Source organism: Electrophorus electricus, chromosome 16 (genome assembly GCF_013358815.1).
Source record: "Electrophorus electricus isolate fEleEle1 chromosome 16, fEleEle1.pri, whole genome shotgun sequence".
Taxonomy (NCBI): Eukaryota; Metazoa; Chordata; class Actinopteri; order Gymnotiformes; family Gymnotidae; genus Electrophorus; species Electrophorus electricus.
This window is the reverse complement of record NC_049550.1, coordinates 11,406,117-11,428,177: the sequence shown is the minus strand read 5'-3', so window position 1 is coordinate 11,428,177 and position 22,061 is coordinate 11,406,117. Positions and strand designations below refer to the sequence as shown.

Below are 22,061 nucleotides of genomic sequence, written 5' to 3'. Positions count from 1 at the left end.
GCAGATAGCCATGACAGCATCAGTCAGCGCCAAGCAGATCAGGGTTAATTTACAAGTCCTCTGTTTACATGCTGGTAAAGGAGGTGCTTTGTGCTGCTGGTACTTTATAGGGGTTCTAGAACACCTGTGTAGCATTTATTAATTTATTTATTATTTAATGTCATGGCATAGCTGGTTTATAAGAGTGTCAGAACCACTAGGCTTGCTCCCAGATGCATGTCCACACAAACACCAGGCTACACTTATGTCATGTAACGAGGTTTTTTGTTTGTTTTTTTTAAACCTCAGAGGATCAGTGCGCTGCTGACCACACACACATTTCTGCTTTTCTGTCACGTGACGGAAAACAGCATAAAACATTGCAACACACTTTTTGCTCAGCCAGGCAGGGGTATTTATGATCACAGGAAATCATTAACTAACAATTAGACCCTCAGTTTCCTAAATATCCTAAATGCCATTATATTGTTTAAACAGAACGTTTAGCTGCACATGGAGAGGGGGAAGGTATGCTTGATGCTTGGAGGCATGCTAGGGCTGAAGGCAAACTCAGCAGCACCACATTAGCACACAGGCTCACTGGGCATATCTACAGGGGGTCTCCTCTGGCTCATACATTCTTGAGGATTCTCAAGAATGTATTCACGCTAGAACACAACGCTTGTGTAGACCTGGGTATTGTGGAACTCAGAAACACAAATGGCAGGTCAAGTCATTCTCTGTAAAATTGCCCTGCTACTTCGAAAGTCTCCTCACACTGCTTGCAACTGGTACCTGGAGGGATGTTGGTCTGATGCCAAAAAACTGACATGGTGCTGTGGGATTGTGTGTCAGCCAAGTGGAAAAAATGGCCTAACTCGTGCCTGCCTCCTTACCTCAGGATGGCAAACAAAAACAATTTTGTAAAATCTGAAACAAGTTAATCTTGTTACCTACGATGTTAAGAAAAGGGTCCCAGAGCATTACCCACATGAAAGGTTTATTCGTATTTGTTTTAGCTACCAGAACAGCAGGTAATACTGCACTTGCACTACTCTTAATACACTGTCAATGCTTTGAAGAAGGCAAATCAAAAGGAACCCACTAAAGAACAGACAAAAGGCAGAATTATAACAGAGTATAAATGTTCCTATGGGGATTCAGGTCAGTATGTTAGTTCACAGAACTCTTTTCAGTTTTTACTGTAGAAAAGGACAATAAGTAAAATACATTTTTTTCCCCTTAGAGTAGGCAAAGTAATTAAACATTGAGAAATTATAAAACCATCCAGAGCCATCACAGGATAACCCAACACACAGTTTATAATTGAAAACTGCATATTGTCTAAGATAAAAACATTTAAAAAACAAACAAGAACTGTTTTTTTACATCAGTGGTAAAAGGATGAAAATGCTTAACATTTGAAGAGTATTAAACTATACAAAAGAGGTCACAAACTAACAGATTATCCATATGTGCATCGTAAACAAATTTTAAATAATTTAAGTTTAACAAAAAAAAACAACAAAAAAAACCACTTTAAACTATTTAGGTGTTTTGCTTCATATGGCTACACATCTAAAACTGGCATCAACAACAAAGTTACTTCCAGAACATTAAAAAAAGAAAAATAAACAAGAGACTGCAGGTCACTCCCAAACATGTTCAGAAAAGCAGGAGTGTTGAAGGTTAGGCATACTGCTTGAGCTACTGAAGTTGCACGTTTTTAGGCAGTAGAAAATATCTAGTATAACCTTCAGCATACATGATGCCACCTGTAATTTGAAACCTTTTTAGTGTGGCTGATTGTTCCCCACAGTTCATTAACTTATTGATATATACACATTTTGCAAGGTAACACTGATCAACAAAAGGCAAATTTTTCTCCAAAGATGTCCTGATTGTAGGTTCAATAAAGGGTTAAGAATTTAGATATATACAGAAGCTACAGTGTTTAAGTGTTTTTTTTTGTTGTTTGTTTTTTAAACTTCCACACAAGTCTCTTGTCTCTATATGGTGTTTTTATGTTTGATAACAATTTTGACTGCAGCAGCTGTTTTTAAAACACACCAGTACTATTCTGTAAAACAAACAAATAAAATCAAGAAGTCTGTAATTTGATTTACACATCCTCCTATAAGGCCACCTTAGGCAAGTTCATTGATACTCAAGCACTGAAGGATGACTGATTAGGAAGCAATTACAGTACGAGATAAGGAGGACATCACTTCATGACCAGATAGACTGAAAGCCTAAGGCTGCAGTAAACCTTAAAATAAATGAGGCTCAGGTTTAAGGTTCAATTCTAATGAAAACAGGTCTAGGTTAAACATTTCTTCAAGCACCATCTCTCATCTTACTCAGAATACCAAAATCCTCAATCCTGGACCACTTGTCAGTGTGGTACAGTTAGCAAATAAGCCTGATACAGTACAGTCCTCTCTTTCAACAATTATGGTCCCATAAAACATTTCATTTGATATTAACCATAAAACCACACCTAAAATGAACAGACTAACATCTACAGCGACAATGACCTTTAGAATGTAATGCTTTGGGTTCTCTGGCTGTTTGAGAAAGTGGAAGCATCTACGACTACGTCACTTCACAACAGCACAATCAACACGTCCCAAGCCGCAAAATGTAAAGTTCACATAGCTTACGTATAAATAAATTGCATCGTGCTGCTGCCATGTAGCGTGATCTTTCCTTTGCAGCAATGACTCACGGGCAAAAAGGTAACTCCACATTTTGAGGTAAATTAATCCACAGTTTCGCTGATTCAGCAAAAAAGAATAAAAAAAAAAAGAAAAAAGGTTTTATTGCAGATATGCGCACATATTAAGAATATTAAGAACAAGTCATTTTTGGTGTATGCAGCATTTTTTCCTCATTTGTTGCATAAGAAAAGTAGGCCTGGAGAAACACAAAGAGAAGTCCTTCGCCTTTTCCATTTAATGTTAACAGGCCAAGGAGACAATGGCAACTGCAACCCCAAGCCTTGTGAGTCCAACTGGCCTCCGTTAAGGAGCGAGTAAAGGGACGTCTCCTGCACCAGTGGCTTCTTCTTTCTCCCTCCCATTCCCATTTAAAAAGTTGAGCTAGAAGTTTTTAAAAATCTCCAGGTCCTTTGGTGCCACTGGAGTCTCCTTCTTCCATTCATCCTCAGGGTAGGCATCAAAGTTGGAGGTGTCTCCTTCGTGAGAAACCTTGGGAACTATGGGTGGCTTTGAGGAGAACAAGCAAAAACAAGGAAAAAAGTCTGGAAAAAGCCTCAACATTCGTTTTCCATGATTCAGCCACCACAGAAATGACAGCAGAGCTCCGGAAATGACGGCATCAGTAGATCTTTGCAAATATCGTGACTTTATAAGAATACAAGGTTATGAACAGGTTTTAAAGTTACTGGTTTTAACAATTACTTATTACTTTTGAGTTAGTCAACAAGCTGCAAGCTGAAATACATTATCAGGATAGTTCCAACAGCTATCATAATGTTGGAGCATTTATTTTAATATGTTTGATATTACAATACAGATGGGTTGTCTATAGTAATGGGAGGCAACCAACAACCATGACAAAATGACTTTAAAACTGAGGAAAACTGACATCAGCAAACAGGAAATTTGGCACATATACCTTTAGTCTTCCATTTGGCACTGTCTCCCAGTCTATAGACTTGAACCACCTGTGCTTTTTCACATCTTCTGCTCCATTCTGCCAAGTAAGAAACACATCAAGGACTAGTTTATTATGGCTAACTTACAGAAGCAATGCACGTTTTATGAAAATTTAGATCGCATTTGGAACTGGCCCAGTAAGAGAATTAACTTTCCTGAAACAGGTCTGTGAAATAACAATTCAACAACATGCTTCAACATGGTTGCCAATTGCCTTTCCATCCCACATGCAAAGGCTCAGTAAAGCCTTAGATCACACATGTAATTGCTCGTGTTTCTTGGACAAAGAATAAAACTTCTGAGTAAAAGTGTAAAGTAATCCAAAATTCTCTTATTTACTGTTTGATCTCAAGTCAATAAAGAAGAGACACACACACAGGCAGACTGTCCACAAAACAAAAATTGCATGTCATTAGATCACAAGGAGCATCCAAGACTCCTTGGCTGCCTCGAGTAACTTGACGTGAACAAAAGCAGGGCTTTTTTGTTGGGTGGCTTCAGCGTCAGCTGTCCTTGCAGCTGGTGCGGTAGGGGAGCATGCCAGGCTCGTGCTCGTCTGAGTGGAATTACGAGTCTGCGCTCTTGTGAAAGAGTACTGGCTGGAGTCACCATGGAGACACCAGGCAAACACACAGCTGGGTTCTGGCTGCTTGCTTTCTCAGCACCCTTTGCTCTATCAAACTCACTCCAATTCCCACTCTGTTGGTTACTAACCAGCAGGTTACTGATTTACACATGCACATGCACACAGACACAGACAGAGAGAAAAAAACAGAGAGGGAGAGGGAGAGAGAGAGAGAGAGAGAGAGAGAGAGAGCGCAATAAATTAACAGCAAAGCTTTGACTGAGAACTCCATCCACCCCATTTTGACATGCTTCACTTCTAATGTGCAAAGGGGGAAGAAGGAAATAGTCTGTGTGTGAACAGCTCACTGGAAAATGGTGAAAACAGTGCCCGGGCATTCAAAAGCTCCCAGGGACAGATGACATCAGCATGGCAGTATGTGACCCATAATAAAAACACTGCAACCAGATTACCCTGTGGCCACCACATCTAATGTTAATGTGTGAAACATCCTCAATTTGAGTACAATTGGAGACACAGCTGCCATCAGATTCAGGTCACCAGCTGCCACACTTCACCAAGGCTAGGGGCGTTTGCATAAAGCCCATGCCATCAGCTGCCAATTCCCTGGTTGCCGTGCCCCACTGAGGGGTGGAAGCCCAGCACTGAGAGAGCCGCGCAGTTTCAGTCTACTCACCTGGGTACGCAGAGAAGCTCTTCAGGTCTTCGTGCCACTGATGCTCACTATAGAGCTTTAGAGACAAGGACTGAACCAGGAGCCCATACTGTTCCATATTTTCTAAATGCATTCTGGGATTAATGTTTGGGGAGGTGTTGAAGACATGGCACTTCTCCTACACTGACGTTGATCTTTTTGCAATGGACATATTTAGCATAGCGTCCCATGAAAAAAAGCGGACAACCCTGTAGGCTTAGCAAGAAGTTCTACAAATCCAGCGGCAGGAAAACGAGTTGCAGGAAATGTACAGGAAATAACTAACTGTGGTTTGGACAGCAACCAAACCAAGACCAAAGTTGTCGCATTCAGTTTGGAAGCAGGTCAAAAAAGTACCATAGTCTCAGAATCTTCTGAGCTCGTCATTGTGAATGTTGAAGTGCTAAATAGGGTGCCTGGTAAGGAGAACTGACAGACTATGAAGGAGTAACAGTACCTTCATGTTACCCAGTCTTCTTTGTCGGTCAATCACCAGCAACTTCTTGATGAGATCCCTGAATGAAAGGGCAGAGAGTGAGTGCGTGGTGATGCAAACATGAAGCGAGCACAGTGGAGCTCTGTGCTCAGCCTGAAGCTCACAGTTGTTAGAGCCTCCGACCCAGCCAACAGGCCCCACAAAATGACTCACAAGGACTCAAACAATGCAACATCAAAAAACGCTGGCATCTCATCCAAAGAGGATGAGCAATGAAAGATTATCCCTGGCCCCAACCTCAATAATTTATCCACTTTCATACAAACGTTCAGGCGAAATTTCAGTTGATTGATTGTCAACATAACAGTAAATGGCATCTTAAAATAGGTGAAGTTAGGCAGCTGTGAAATACTACCAAATGACGACTTGGCCATTAATCTTCGAGCATCTGCATGAATGGAAAGCTGTAGATATTTCACTACATAAATAGGCAGCCTTCTAGCCAAACAGTAGGCATCAATTAATGATGTATTGCTGTCTTTACAATATTCAATTGCAAATATTTCCATCATCTCCCACGGATTATGCTCAAGGGGGAGCTACGGGCATCTAACTCTCGGTGAGCTGCCAACTAGCCTATTAGCACGTTGACTGAGGTGGAGGACTCTCAGATTTCTTATACTGTCAAGCTAATGCGAGTTGTGCGGAGGGGGTGGAGGGGTTGAGCACCTTGGCCATGACCCCAGCTCCTCTTCTGTTGTGTACTGTGCAGATGCTAACAAGTCTCCTGTGGTCAGCAGAGCCAGGCGCAGGGATCTTATTAACATGTCTTATATATTAGCATATCCTTAACATATCGTCCTCTGTTGATCGATGACTGACCTACTTTCGCTGTCAGAAAGGCAGACAACGTGCCAGTAAAAGGACTACAGGGTGTCCGAGTGTCCATAACCATCTTCAGAGTTTGAAGTGGCTTCGACGTGTCCGTCACATGCTATCGTGGGAACACGCGAGGTTCCCCCACTGGCCGAATGATGTACTGGCAGAAAGCATTGCAAAGCATTACATAATGCTGATGGTAAGGCTCTGTGCAGTAAGTACCATTTTATTATTGCTAATATTGTTCTCCCACACGACCACCCAAACTCTGGCCTCAAAGGTCTTATAGGGCCCCTGAACAGCAATTGCCTGGTCAGTCGGCCAAACACATCAGGAGCCCCTGCTGTATTCAACAGGCCTCTTCAGCGCTGCGGAAATTTTAGAACTTCGCAGCAAGCCATCAAACATAAGGAAGGTGGACTAGATCAGGTCCTGTGCAAGCAAAACTTGGAACCTGCCTCTTAAAACAGGCCTCTCATTGGCATTACCCTTCTTCTTCATCTCTGATTAATGTACACAAAAGCTGCCTGATGACAGATATCTGAGTGGGCTTGATGTACAGGCATCGTCAGCAGAACGCACAATGGCTGTGCTCTGGGAGGGTCACAAGGGTCAGGGCACCAGTGGCTTTAGGTCTTCTGGGAGAGAGGGCTCTACCCTTCCCGCCGTCATTAGTAGCATCCCTCTGGATGTCAGCTAACGGGTTCATGAGGCCACGGGCATTTTGGCTGGCTGGCGTGGGTGGATCAGAGCGCGTGTGCACATTTGTCTGCAGAAAACAGTCAACTGCGAGCAGGTCAGAGAGGCTGTCGATCGCCATGTGGGCAGTAGAAGTGATGACAGGGTGGGTTAACGCATCTGCAGTGTGTGGGGGGTCATTTGTGCGGTGATGGAGTTCAATATGATTGGGACACTTGTTGCCTGCTTTATCAGTGGCAAATGTGCAATTAAAGCTAATCAGTTTGTTTGGTTTGAACTTACTTCACATAGAAATCCAGATGTCGTGGAAACTCCAGCTTGCCTGCCAGGATCTTCTGGTAGATGCCAAATGGATTGTCGTCATAAAATGGTGGGTATCTAGAATTAAAAACAAACAAAAATTAAATAAATCAACTCACTATTATTAGGGAGGAAAAAAAAAATCCTTCTGGCTTATTAAGATAGATTGCTAGATACATAATGAATCAGACCTGCTCAAGGCTCCAAATATAAGCATTTAATTATTTCCGACACTGAGAAAGACAGCAATTACCGCGTCAAAGGGAAAAGACTAGGAAAAGATCTGAGAGAAATAATGTGGCCCCTAACTGGCAGGTCGACTGAATTCAGTAAATCTGTGCAACATAATGAAATAGAACAGACAATGTGTATCTAGTTGCTCAGTTACAAAATGCCTCCTCTAATTCTAAGAAACACCTGGATTTAGCTAGGAAGCTACAGCCAAGGAAATTACCTACTCGAGAGTGTGGATGAATGCACATCAGTGTATTCAGTATAGCAAGTGTCATATAATTAAAATCCAGATTTACACCCGTCAGGAATACACGGTACACAAGCACAATTAAATTGTGCAGTTTTTGACTGGTTATGTAAAGGCATGTTCACCCTTTATTTGCCTGTTTTAATACACGTAATGAGTCAAAGATTGAATGAAGGCCTGAGTATTTGACTGTGCGCTACAGCTCAGGTGGACTGAGCTTGCAGTTATGAATGGCTGTCGGTGTGCTTTTCCAGTGCTGACTGTGGAAGCCATCAACCTGTTAGCTTGCATTTACATAAGCAGCCAGTCCAGTTCTAGACCACAGCACCCTACCCCAAGCCCTCACCTAATCCCCCCTCAGCTACCCCTCGTTCTGCACCAACCACTCACCTCATTCTGCTTCCACTACTTTTGCTGACTGAGACGTCTTTGACAATCTCTCAGTATGTCATGTCTCGAGTTCAGCTGTTCCAAGTCACTCAAATTCAGAATTGTCCAAAATGTCATTTTGATCTGAAGTTGTTTTTTGCATCGGACTGTTCTCCTGTAAAAACTACTACTCTCTTGCATAAACCCCACACCCCTATACTTCACAATCACAAACCCGCACACCCCTATACCAGTGTACTTCACAATCAAACCCACACACCTTTATACCAGTGTTCTTCACAATCAGAGATCCCTTGCCTCAGCACAAAGAGAAAAGCTCATCAAAGAGCCTGCCACTTGTCATTTTCAAGGAAAAGTTTGAAAATCATGAAATAGCGTGTCTTTTTGATGTAAGCAACGAAAGTAAATAAGGATTGAGTGCGGCTATAAATAAGAGTTGAGCGCAGCCGTCCCACTGGATGGCTAAGGCACTTCCATGAAGCCCCATTCTATGCAGAATGTTCAACTTAATACTTATAGAAGCTCAAATTGCCTGTATGAGCTTCTGAATAAGTGCTCACATTTAATCTTGTACATCCCCACTACAAAAGAAAAAGCAACAATGATCTCAGATCAGCGCTCTGTGGCGTTCTCTTCACACAGCTTCCACAGCGAGGGCCTTTGCATGAAGTAAAACAGGCGGGTTACAGTAATGGACTTAGCAGCACAGAAAATGTGTAAGCCAAAGAGGGGGAAAAAGAAAAAAAGAGTGAGAGAGAGCAAGCAAAAGCTAGTAAGACAGGACATAGTAAATGATTTTGGTTATGCAGCTGAAAACTCCTTATGCAAAGCCAGAGGTGTCATCAAATCTCCAGAGAGCACGAGAGAGAGAGAGAGGGAGTGAGAAGGACTATGGAAAAAACAATCTTCACAGTCCACAGACCGTCAGGCATGGATGGTAGAACCTTACACCTCAGCAGCAAGTTGTGCTTTTACACCTTCATAAGGGTGTAATAAAGCTGAGGAATCGCTGACTTGACACACCATGACAGCTGGCGCAGACCAAACCTGCAGGTGGAAGCACTCATCGTGGCTGTAGCAGACTGCAGTATAGCATCAAGGCCAACTTTTAGCACCCCAAAAAAAACTAAAAGACCTTTGGAAGGACATGCGCTGGTTATTTTCATCATCGCACCCCGCTTTGGAACCTGGTCATTGGACAGTCAGATTGGATGAACACGAGCTGATGCTGCAGAGCTTGGCTGGAGCCAGGGCGGAGGTTTTCCACACTGAGGGTCCCATTTCCTTCAGGATCAAAAGAGGAAGCAACGGCCACCTGATCCTGCAGTTAGGAGGCTTAAATTAGCACAGGTCATGGCTATGACCTCGCTGGAAGCCTAGCCTGGAGACACAAGTAGGCAGGTACATGTGCCCGCTCGCACATGCGCTCATGCGCGCGCACACCCTGCTGCTTTCGTATAAATGCAGCTTCACAAAAAGCATTTCCAACGCCAGGGTCCTCTGGGGGGTTGCACCTGTACATGGTTAGCCTCACCATCGCAGGAGCTCTTCCCACATTTCTACTTGGGGCCGTGGGGAACCAGGCATGCCACAGGAGCTCAGTAGGAGATGCAAGACTAAAGGAGGGGAACACATGCACGTGTGTGTGTGTGTATATAAAAGCAGACAGTGGGTCTCTCCCTCTCTGGGGAGTGAATGCTTCTAAAGGAGTGGGGTGAAAAGGCGCGCAGCTCAGTTTTTCTACGCCACAGCAGTCCGCGAGAAACTGTGTGGTGCACTCCGAGCGCAAAGAGGGCACGTGAAGGCAGCAATGACCACAGACCCACACGGGAGGAGCTGAACTTGCTGCTGCACACGCGCACACCGAACACATAACCAGATGTGAAGCAGCGTTACGTTAGGATAAGATCTGCCTATTTATAAAGTCACCCACACAGCACTGAATGGGGGAGAACCATCATGGATCCCAGCTGTCTATCGAGAAATGCACGACATCAGCGTTAGTGATTTTAAATAGACTTTAGGCAATTTGTCTAAAGCAGATGGAAAGATTAGATCTAAAATGATTTGCTGAGAAGGCTTTTGGGAAAGAACACAGCTGAAGAGCGCTAGCCATGAGTGTTCAATTTTGGATGCTAGACCGCAATTCCTGAACACTGTAGTTCTTTTGAGTTACGACATGGTGGCCAGGTCATTTGTCTGTGATGGTGTGTGAAGCGCCTCCAGAGGCAACAGCAGCACTGCTGGGCCAAGCAGCTGAGGACTCAGGCATTAAAGTGCCGCACAGGGAACGCAGGGTGCCATGTGGACTTTGGCTGGTGAGGTAGCTTCCCATGGGCGGTTCCAGGTGTATCTTGGGGTTCCACAACGGCAACAGTAGCAGTTTTCCTAGCACCCAAAGTCTGTGTAAGCTTGGTACAGAGGATTTTTGGGGCAATGTTTGTGTTGCCTTTCAAATGTTTCAAGGAGCATATTTGTCTTAAATGACTTGCAGTCTGACCTATTCCATGTGAGTTCTGACATCTAGTGGTGGAGCACTGCCAGTGTTTCAGGCCTTGCTGACCAAGTACTGCTGATGTGAAGCTTGCACATAAAAGGCACGTGGCAGACAACCAGCAAGCACTGTAGAAAACTCCACACTTGGCTTTTCTATGCAAATATTTGGGAAGGCATCAAGGGCTTCTGCTTATGGCTTAAGTCCACCCCGGAGCTACCCCAAATGAAATCCTATCACAATTCACTCCGGTGCTTGACTTTGTGCGTGTGTGTGTGTGTGTGTGTGTGTGTTGTGTACATCCATCTTACCCCGCAAGCATCTCGAAGATGAGGACCCCCAAAGCCCACCAGTCCACAGCCTGGCCGTGACCCTTACTCTGGATGACTTCTGGGGCTAGGTACTCAGGAGTGCCACACAGAGTCCATGTCCTGGAGAGAGAGGGAGGCTGTGAGTGTGTGTGTGTGTGTGTGTGTGCGTGCACGCGCGAAAAAGTGAAACAGAAGGCAATTACACACAGAGAGAGAGAGAGAGAGAGAGAGAGAGAAACTGAGGACAGAGTCTTGGTTGATTAGAGAACCAGAGAGAGACATTATACTTTTACTTCACCGTGCATTTCATACCAGACATTTGGAATGCTTAAAACACATGCATCTCAATAGCACCAACAGACCAACAAGCCAGGTGAGGCATTCACCTGAGCCGACGTCCACACCTACTTTACCTGCCACTCATGCACTACTGTCTCCAGCGACATGAGCCCAATCGCAATATTCTATCAGTGTGGCAAAGAGTGAGATTTTACACAAAGCACAAGAACATGGCGACATCCACTGCACCAATATTGTTAGTATCGGTTATCCCAAATAATCATTATCACAATAGTGGTCTAACAGACAATATATTGTGGAGCACTACTTGGTAGCGGTAGCAGTTCCAGTATTCACAAGACTATGTTTCCACAATAGGGAGGTCAGGTGATGGCACAATGGAGATGGAATCCAATGCTTCAGTTTACCACAAAACAGTGGACGGTTTGGCGAAAGCCCTCCTCTCGAACCGAGATGTCCAAAGGCAAAATCGATCGTCACAGCCACTGAGCCGTGAGAGATTAAGTGTGTGGCCTCATAGTGATGCTGGTTTTACTGGGATGCTTTGTTCTTACGCGGTCATGCACACAGCCCAGCGGGAACTGAGACAGCAAGTGGAAACAGAACAGGGCTGCTGTGCCCTGTGCAGAGAGATCCTCTTTAAAACTCTCAACATATGCTCTGCTCCTCCTCGTTCACTGACAATGGCCATCTCTAACCTGAGTGTCACTGTCATGAAGAAATATATACCTAGAAATATAAGAAAAATACACACGTGACTATGGTAGTACAAAAATGAGATCAAAATGGTCATTACTCATACTAAAACAAAGCATTTAGAATTTCAGCCAGATGGAACAAATCTGGGCCTCTGTATGAACTCTAGAGTGTTCTTAGCCTATTACTACTCTTAGCCAGTGCTCAGCTTGCGGCAGGACCCGGGTGTCCTGCTGGCTATGCCTCATCTTCTCGACTGGCCCGCGGCTGCCGACGTCAAGGTACGGTGTGACACTAACTTCCACTCAGTGGTGCATCCGCTTAGTTGCCTTGGCGACAGGAATTCGGAAATGTGGAGGGACGGTTGCCAGGAAAGGTTTGGCCCTATGCGCTTGGATGAAGAACTGTTTAAGGGGGCAAACCTGGAAGATGCACAAGCCCTTTCCTGCAGAGGTTGCTCTCCAGTGTCTCTACTTGGAAGATGTGCCTCAATGTGCACGTCCTTTGTGTAGCACCTGTACTTGTGAACCAGCTCACAAGGACGAACGAGAGTGATTCTCTTCAAGCGTCCTTGACGGCTGGAGAGACGACGGCGGTCCCCGCCCCTCCGTCACCCACTGAGACGGAGTAATGAGCTTTAATTTTCACAACATGCTCAGCCTCCATAAGCACCACCTCCGTGTGCAAGAAACAGCAGGTAACTCAGCAGAGAGGCACCATGGATGCAGCCTTTACCACTGACCTGGGACCAGTGTGACCGCTGTGAACCATATCCATCACTGCTAGAGGAGACAATGAAAACAGCCACTGAACACCACAAGGCAGAGCGCTGCAACGCTGTGCTGTGGCCATCAGGTGGCAGTGTCGTCACACTGCAGCACCCCTGGTGATCTCCCCTCCAGCTAGCTTACATGGCAAAGCTGTGGGTAGACAAGTACCCACTTGCAGGGGTAGTTGTCTTCCTCCATCATGCTCAGTGGCCCTTTTTTTAATTTCTTTCCATTTATATAAGTGGGTCAGTTGCACATCAAAGAGCTCCCCGCACTCTAAATCTACCCCTCCTACACATAATCGCTCTACATTATGTTTACATGTCACCGGGGCCAATGTAAAAACTCCAAAAAACTGCAGCACTCTGCACTGTGGACACACACACACACACACAGTGATGATAACAGGGCCGTTCCTGTTGGGATTTTCAATTTCACCAAGGTTACACCGGAATTGGTCCGAGCCCCTCTTGTTGACAATAAAATAACGTGGAGCTGATTGATGCAGTGTGGGCAGAGTGAGTTGAGAGCCTCATAACACACAACCCCTCCCAAACACACATCCATCTTCTTACACTCACACACACACACACACACACACACACACACACACACACACACACACACACACACACACACACAGGGCAAAGCAGATTTATCTTCTGCTAATAAAGACATCTACTGATCAAAGGGGGCGGGGGATGTTTTGGGGCCTCGGGGCTTTACTCTTTTTCAGTACCTTTTGTGCATGTACGTAAACACACACAAGCACGCACGCACACACACACACACAAGCACACACAAACACACGCGTGCATGCACAAGCACCTGTGCATACATCCAGAACATTACAAGCAAGATTAAAGAAAATAAAAGCAAATTATACAGTAGGACAGGCACCCCCTGCTGGAGAGCAACTGTCCTGCAGCGTTCAGCTCCGGCGTAAAAAAAATATCTGTTCTAGCTAATTAATCTTAAAGGAGTTTCTCTAGAGCCAAGCGAAGTAGATAAGATGGACTGGTAAACAGCATTAGGCTGCAGTCTATCCGTCTAGTGCGGAAGCCAGCCTTGCCATCGAACTCAACCCAGCGGCGGTTACCCACCTGTCCGAGAGCTTCTTGGCGAAGCCAAAGTCGGTGAGGCGGATGTGGCCCTCCCCGTCCAGCAGGATGTTCTCTGGCTTCAGGTCCCTGTAGACGATCTCCTTGGCGTGCAAGTACTCGATGGCGCACACGATCTCGGCCGAGTAGAAGAGGCCCGTGGCATTGCTGAAACGCCCGCGGGAGCGAAGGTAACTGAACAGCTCGCCGCCCGGCACGTAGTCCATCAGCATGTAGAGCAGGCACTCGTCGTGGTGCGTCCAGAACCTGCCGAGCAAGGAATCGCCCACTCGCTTTATTCTGAATTTCATGGGATCAAGTGTTTCGACTGACTTTTGCTAAGTGTTTGCACGCCCACTAGTGGTGAATGGAGAACTGCGGTCTGCTTTCATTTGTCCTTCCGTGTTGTGGCGGCTGAGGTGAAAAAGCGATTTTCAGTGCCGCAGTCCGCATGACCAATCTACGGTCATCGCAACACTTGGCGCTAGACACTTGAGTCTTCTACTTGTTTAGCGGTTTTCCAGGGCCAATGGCCTCCATTAAGCATCACACTATGCTACCTAACAGCATACACACTGCCATGCTTTTAACAGGCTACTCTAAACTGCAGTAAATGCATATTTGGTCCCAAAGTCGCACTAGGGCCAAAAAGTCAAAAGAGTCAAAAGAGTTTTGAGTTCAGTTCAATTTCGTCTACTTATTTGAGGGGTTCAGTCTAGTTTACTTACATCTGCAAAATGTTACACTTATACAGTCAGGAATTGATACTTAAAACTGATGAACTTTACACGTATGCACATGTGCATGCACACCCACACACCCCCACAAACTGAGGTGAACTCAATGACTCAGAAGACATGACAGCTGGGAGCCTTATCTGAGCCATTTTGCCTGCCTGTATTAGCGCTGAGACATGGATCAATATGAGAAGAATTCGAGTAATCTGCACATCCTGTGCATTATTGATAAATATGATTAAATGGACTGTATTAAAAGAGAACAATCTTTTTTTCCACAGCTTTTGCACACAATATTACACGGGAAGCGGTAGGTATGTCTAAATATGCCTAAAGTCTTAATCTTGTACTCTTGGTAACTGTACCCTCTTCACAAAATAACAAAATGTATGAAGTTGTAAAGTAAATCATAAAACATTTTGGAAAATAATTGCTTTAAGGGCTCGCTCCTGGCTAGAAGTATTCATATCAGTTTTGGTCGTCATTGCTATTTTAAGGGTGGAAAAGGCAAAAAACGCAAAAAGAAAGTCATTAGCATAACTGACTTTCAAGGTGATTTCAAGGAGTGGATTGGTTAATAACTGGCTCCAAGCCTAGTAATTAAATTGTCAACCAATGCTGGATCAATTAACAACACTGAATCAAATCTGTTTGGCCAGCAGGCGTCCCTTTCTGCACCAACTGGCCAATTTACTTGATAACAATATTATGGAGCTAGCCCACAACTCACATATACACCACATCGCATGTCATTACCTGCAAAAAAAATCAAAAAAATCACTGGGCTACAATGATGAAATGTGTAATGCAGTTAGATTACAGCCAAAAACACCCTTTAGATCTTGGACAAATTTAATTTCTGATGCGAGCGATTTCCTGCAATTTCCACTGGCTGTTTGAAATCTGAGGACGTGGTGGTGTCAGGGAGGGGGTGTGGTTGCCAGTCGAGGAAGGATCCCACTCACAGCCTGATGAGGAAGGGATGGTTCACCTCCGTCAGCACCTCCTTCTCGTTGTGGACGTGCTGCTCCTGCTTCAATCGGATTACGTCGGGAATCTTCATGGCCTTCAAGGCGAAGAAGCCTCTCGTCTTCTTGTCCTTCACCAGGAAAACCCTGCCAAATGTACCCGTACCTGTCAAAGGTGGCAGGAGGAGAGCTGCCATTACAAGGGTGGTCCTAAGACCCCTGCAACCTAGCGATGGTCTGAGAGGTGACACATCAAATGCTGGGTCCTTGAATCTGCAGTAATATTTTTTACTGGGGACATGATTTGACAGCCCACGTTATCTTATGCAGCGTACGAGCGTCAGACTTAGAACAACACCAGGACCAAAATCAAAGAAAATTATCCGACGTGCTCAACCATTAGATAACAGCCACAAGCCCAACGACGATCAACAGTTTAGGCATTAGCAACAGCCTAAAGCCTCAGAGAGCCAATGAATTACGGATCCAGTAATGGGAGCACTCAACAGGCTCCTGATAAATCCAAAATGGCTTCCCCATTTGTCATACTGTGCCCTACGCCGGTTGGAAGAGCAACTGCAAAGTGCACTATGTGTCAAGCAGGGAGCCATTAAGGAGCTACTGTTCATCTTTGATTTCAATTATCTGCCAGATGTGACTACAGCATAAGTGTAGCGTTTAGGCTCTTGTGGCCTTTTTCGTGTTCCTCCCTTGACGACACAAACGCTACCTTCTTCTTCCCCAGTCCCTGTCTGTTCAGCGTGGGCACGGTTTCAAACTCTACAGGTTCGGGTATGCTATAGCAAACAATGAATGAAGGCTAGTTGTGCTGCTTGGCTTGGCATCAAACAGCGCTAACATAGCCAACAAGAAGCACTGTTAGCTTTTATTGAATCCCTTTAAACTCCTTTGCAATAAATATAGTTGTATTTGTTTTCATGCACAGTGCTGAGAGCGTCGATCGCTCTTCTGCTCCAACACTATGTGCGCGCGAGGGAGTGTTAGTATGTGAGACGAGTGCGGCTCTGATCAGCACACCAAGACTAGTACAAAGCCTCCGGTGGGAGTGCGGAGGAAACATGGGGCCTTGCTGAGGTATAGATCCAGAACTGCTCACGCGATCGATAGTGATGACTTGGATGTGTCTATACAGGCAGGGCCTGGTACCCTGTACCTCTGACCAATACCTACCCTATGGCCTTTCTGCAGCTTTGCACGTACACACGCATTTCTCCGTGATTATTTCGCACCATGTTAGTTCATCTTCAACCAACACATGCCATCCTGTTGTATTAGTAAGCAATCAACATTGACAAATGGACACTGATCAAATTCATTTGAGTATAGTTGAAATTGGCATGGTGTCAAGCGAATAATGCATGAGTTACACAAGCACTGGCTTGACTCGACTACGACAAGAAAATGGAGCTGGAATATTGTTGCAGCAATGTAACCTCTCTTCTATTGCCTAGTATAAACATCGTAATCAAACAGGAACAACAAGTTTTTTTTCTCTCAAGATATACAGTTGGCAAAAAAGTGTGAGATAACCTAAATAATATTTTTAAGCTATGTTCATACTGTCTGGCATAAAAGAACAAGATGACCCTTGTGAAATAACAAACGGAATTCTAGTTGTGTTTTCACAACTTCACCTAACACAAAGGCTCATTGTTCAAAATCCACTGTGTATCCACGGCTACATACAATAAATGCAACTGACAACAAAGCAACTGCGTGTGTCAGTCAGAGAGGGGAATTACTTAGGAGTGGAGTGTGTCTAAGCATGACCTCATCACGGCAAGAATGACACATTATTAGCTCACCCTTCCTTAAGGGGTGCTGTGCTCGGAAGAGCAGCGAGTTATCCGAACTGACAAGGCCACACACCCAACGTTGGTAGCAGTGAGCACGTGGAACTGACGGTACCGCTGTTGGGCGTGTGGCGGCAAGGACCATGAGGAACCTGGGAAGTGTTTGAGAGTAGGACAATAGAGAAAAATCAAAAGTGCAGCACACGCTTGGACTTGCCTGCTCGACGACAGCGATGAGGATTCGGTTGGGCGAATCTGTAAGGTTTTTCTTACAGCTGCTGGTTGTTCACGAAAAATTCGCAAAAGCCATTGAGCCTCACAATGGCGATAGAGAGCTGAAAGTGATGATGTACATATAAAGTTTGGAAATTAACTCTGTACTTTATTTGTGCTGATCTAGTCAGCTTAAATGTTTTGTGTCGGCCTCAGTCTGGTTTGCTATCCAGTTTCTTCCTTAGACAGAACCATTGTGCTCCAAACGAACAACTGAACTCAACAATTTTCAGAACACACCCAAGACACTGAATATGCGCCACATTGCATTTGAAATACCGTGCAATGTTTTGTGCAATAAAGATTACAAACAGATGATCTCACTTTCAGAAGTAAAAGCAAGCAACAAGCAGCAGAAACGATGACCCTTAAACACACGGCACCTGCAGGGTACACAGTTAATGAATGGAATGCTTCAGTATTTTAGAAGATAACATTCCTCAAAAGTGAGTGAAAAGTAAAACTGCTCAACTATGCAAAAGTGACCAGCTGTGTACAACTAAAATCATAAACAAGGTGACCTTGTGGAGATTGTGATTTTTTTTCGGGCATGGGACGCTACTTTTGGATCATTTTGTCTTTGGTTGCAAGATCCCTTTTGACCAACTGACAGACGGACGACCCAAGATCAGCTTGCCTTTCATACAACCAAAGAGAAACAAAACTGCTTTCAGATAAGGCACCAAAAACCTCTCTCCAAAGGGCCACACCCCTAACAAGCTCCAGCCCAAGTTAAAGCAAACCATGAGAATATTTTTGAAACAGCATAAAGAGATAATTAAGCTAAATTGCACACACATGCTTAGGTTTTGTCTGCACTTGTGCAATGGCACCTTTATTTGAATTGATCTGGTGGGTGGACATCCACTGTGCTTGAGAAATGATTCAAGCGACCACATCGCTGCCATATACAAATGCTTTTAACACGGCCTTTATATTTGTGTAAATTTGGTTAATCCACTAAACACTTTGCTAGTTAGGCCCCGAACGGCTCCAAGAAACATTGGTAATTTCAAAACATGGCACACCCTTTGGAACCACGGTGACCACTGCAACACTAAACTGTTTCATCGATTAAACTTGCTGAAACTGCTCAAGGGTCATTCAGGATAATTTAGAATCAGTCTCCGTGAAACGAGAGGATCTTTCACGAGAGACAGTAACATTCTGACCAACTGATCCATCGCTAAACGCAAGAGCAGCTCCTGAGCGCCTCGTGACAAATAGAGGTTACCTCATTTGTCCGTAAAACTCTATATCAGAGCGTGAACATTTCTCCACCGCCCAGTTTTGGTACCGTAATTCAGTGTCAAGCTGCAACTCAAGGGAGTCATAGATATCGCTGATTCATGACAATGAGCCATTTCCTAATCATTTTAATGTCAACTCTGTAATAAGAGCATTCAGACGAGAGCTTAAGTGATTCGTTACAGGCTGTAAATCCCTAGCATCCGACCAAAGGCTCAGCAAATTGGATTTTTTATGCTGGTCCTAATGCTATATGCTTTCCATCCTGCCACGGTTCAACTGGAGGTCTTTTCCCTGAGTGGTGAGAGTTACATTTTACTTTTACGCATTCTTAAAAAGGGGGGGGGGGGGGCTTGATCCATTATTTCGTAGATGGACATAAGGTTGTCTTTTAAAAGAAATATATGCATATGCAGTTTGGTGTAAGCTGTAAGACATGTCCATTATATGAGGATCAGGGATGTGTGCAGAATTCTGGGAATGAAATCAGCTACTGTAGTGCCTGACTTGAAATGTCCACTGCAATATAATCATCTAAAAAACAAAACACTATGACAAAATACTACTGTCAAAGCAATACTAATTACATATAAATTCTAATGCCAATTACAATCTAAATTCACCAGATGCAGATTCACTTTGAATATGCTTTGTGTCCAATCAGTCTTGGTTAATTTTGTGTGTCATTAAATTAATTCACAGCTAAGTGACTACATTTGTATTACTTTGCCTGTGCCTACTTTTTGTTTAGGGACAAACTCGAAACTGCTGGTTATAAGGAATAAAAACAACAACAACAAAAAAAATTACCTATTCTGAGCCCATTCAATTGACTACTTTCTCAAAATTAAGCAAATTATGGACTGTGTTTATGACCATGGAACATGATTTGCTGTTTGAACTTGCTGTGAAAATGAAACCAACACGACAGTACTCGTGGCTGTGAAATATAAGAAAAGTTGTTGCTGGTGTGTATGAGTGTATGCTTGAGTGTGTGCGCACATATGTATATGCACGAATCCTGAGGCTCTTCCTCGGTCCCTCTCAGAGCTGTCCTTTAATTCCAATATTGGAGGCCAAAGAGACTGACGATGACATCGTTTCCACTGCTGTCCCCTCACGTGCACGCTCACAAGACGATGCCCTCTCACGTGCATGCTCATAGGATGACATCTAAATATATACAAGCAATTGTGTCCGTCACCCAGACTCGTCACTGTAGTCTTTGTCAGTCTTTGTTAGTCTTTGTCAGTCTTTGTTATAGTGTACAGCAGGCCTCTCCAGAAGCAATAGAGACCGAACTTGGAACGGGAACTATTAAGCTTTCCTACATTCCCTTTCCAAAGATAGTTTTTGCACAGCATCTTGCTGCTCGACATACTGGTTTTGTCAGTGATAAAGACATCAGGACGCTTCTGCCAGTACAACTTAGTCAAACACAAGAACACAATTCTGACAATTCACTGTATTTTGGTCCCTGTCAAACATGCCTCTCCAAATATTTCTCTGCGCTCCTAAGCATGCACGCGCACACACACACACACACACAGACTCCTAAAATAGCCTTTTCTAACACTTCTAACAGTGGAGAAGGTGCTTGATATAACTCATTAAAAGGTGTCTGAACTGTTACAGGAAGGAAATCTCCAAGGTAGGAAGGAACGGCACAGTACACAAACCATTATAGAAACTATTCCGAAAACTCAGAAGTTTAGAACATCGGCGTCTAATTATCCCTAAAAATCACCAAGTTCCTGTTAAAATTGTGTACGTGAATTAAACATTAGTAAATGCGTTTATATATTAAGAAACTTTAGTAAAATAGACAAGAAATAGAGGAAAGCGAGACACACATACACACACACACACACACACATATATTATATATATATATATATATAAATAAAATGTATGTATGTATGTTTGTTTGTTTGTTTGTTTATTTATTTATTTAAAAATAGCCTAGGGTAGCTAGCGGAAGGCGAGCACAGGTGCACCCCGACCGTCTCCACGGGTGTGTACCCCGGGCCTCGGCGCTACTCAGCCGAGAAAACTCAGGTTACAAACCCTATGTTCTACCGACACCATTATGCAAAATAACTTAACTATGACCCATAACAACATGTTTCTAATGCGAAGCAAGGTTGCTGTGCATTCCGGCGGATGATTAAGTGCAATTAACTTTAGTGTGTGGTTATGAAAAACCAACTTACCAACGGTAGCAACCGTCTCAAAATCATCCAGAGAATAAGTCCTATTGTTGCTCACTGATAACGCCGCGGCCGCGGCAGATAACGCGGGGCTGCTCGCTCCTGTCCCGGTAGTCTCCCGATAAGGACTGCCTTCATTGTTCAGTCCAGCCTTGGCTTTTGTTGTTGCCATCGTCCGCCGGATTTGGATACAGCGCGGGGTCTTGTTTCTAGATAATATCCTTTTCGAATTATTCTGCTTTGTTTCCAGAAGACGGTCTGTTATTGATTTAATGGACGTTGAATTGTCTCGCTTAAATTAACATCCCCTTTGTTCATACAGACCTGACTGTGGCCCTCCCTCCGGTAGCGCATGATAACACGCGAGGTGGATGACTATTGAGCAAGCTTCTTTCCTACGTGAATCCCAAATACTCCATGGCAGTCGAAATGTCAGTTACTCGTTACTTTCTAAGTTGAAAACAGACTAACAAAAAGGAGAAGTTGACTAGAGCCACAGCGCAAAAACTAAAACTTTAGCCTTGTGAATCCAAGAAATATTCCGGATGACGCTATGACTGTCTAGGGTGCGGTACGCTACGTTAGTTGTTGGTCCCGGTCGCAGTTTGCCAGATATTTGAGACATTTGAATTATTTACTTCCCCCTTCCGTCCGTAGATCGAAACCCGAACCCCGGTTCCCCCCTCAGAAGCCTACTGAGCGGTAGGAAAAGTGAGAATTAGTTGAAAATGATTGACAGTAGTATTAACCAATTATATATGGAACATGTGAACGAGCGCCAATTGTGTAATCGAGGAGGCGGGGTATAATTTGAGCGACAGCTACGACAGCGTGTTTTCCTCGCCTTGCACATGTACACATAACGCAGGCATGACCACACCTTGGTAACTATTGGCTGCTAGAGGGACGCAACCTCGGCTGGAATGCAGCCTGGACTATGAAAGAAAGAAGCTAGAGTAACCTACCCTACGAAGAAATACAATTCATTTACGGCATTGTTACTGCAGTATATCTTT

At 44.2% G+C, this 22,061-nt stretch overlaps 1 protein-coding gene across 1 annotated transcript; it reads right to left on the bottom strand.

The window, feature by feature from the left end:
* Positions 1-962: 962 nt before the first annotated feature.
* prkx (protein kinase X-linked) lies at positions 963-21,732 on the bottom strand. Its single transcript, XM_035535027.1, has 8 exons — positions 21,049-21,732; positions 15,498-15,666; positions 13,799-14,062; positions 10,930-11,049; positions 7,236-7,331; positions 5,397-5,454; positions 3,619-3,696; positions 963-3,206 (listed from the first exon to the last, which is right to left on the bottom strand). The coding sequence occupies exons 1-8, from the start codon at positions 21,215-21,217 to the stop codon at positions 3,081-3,083; spliced, it is 1,080 nt and encodes a 359-aa protein (XP_035390920.1). The 5' UTR covers positions 21,218-21,732; the 3' UTR covers positions 963-3,080.
* Between the last annotated feature and the right edge of the window lie 329 nt (positions 21,733-22,061).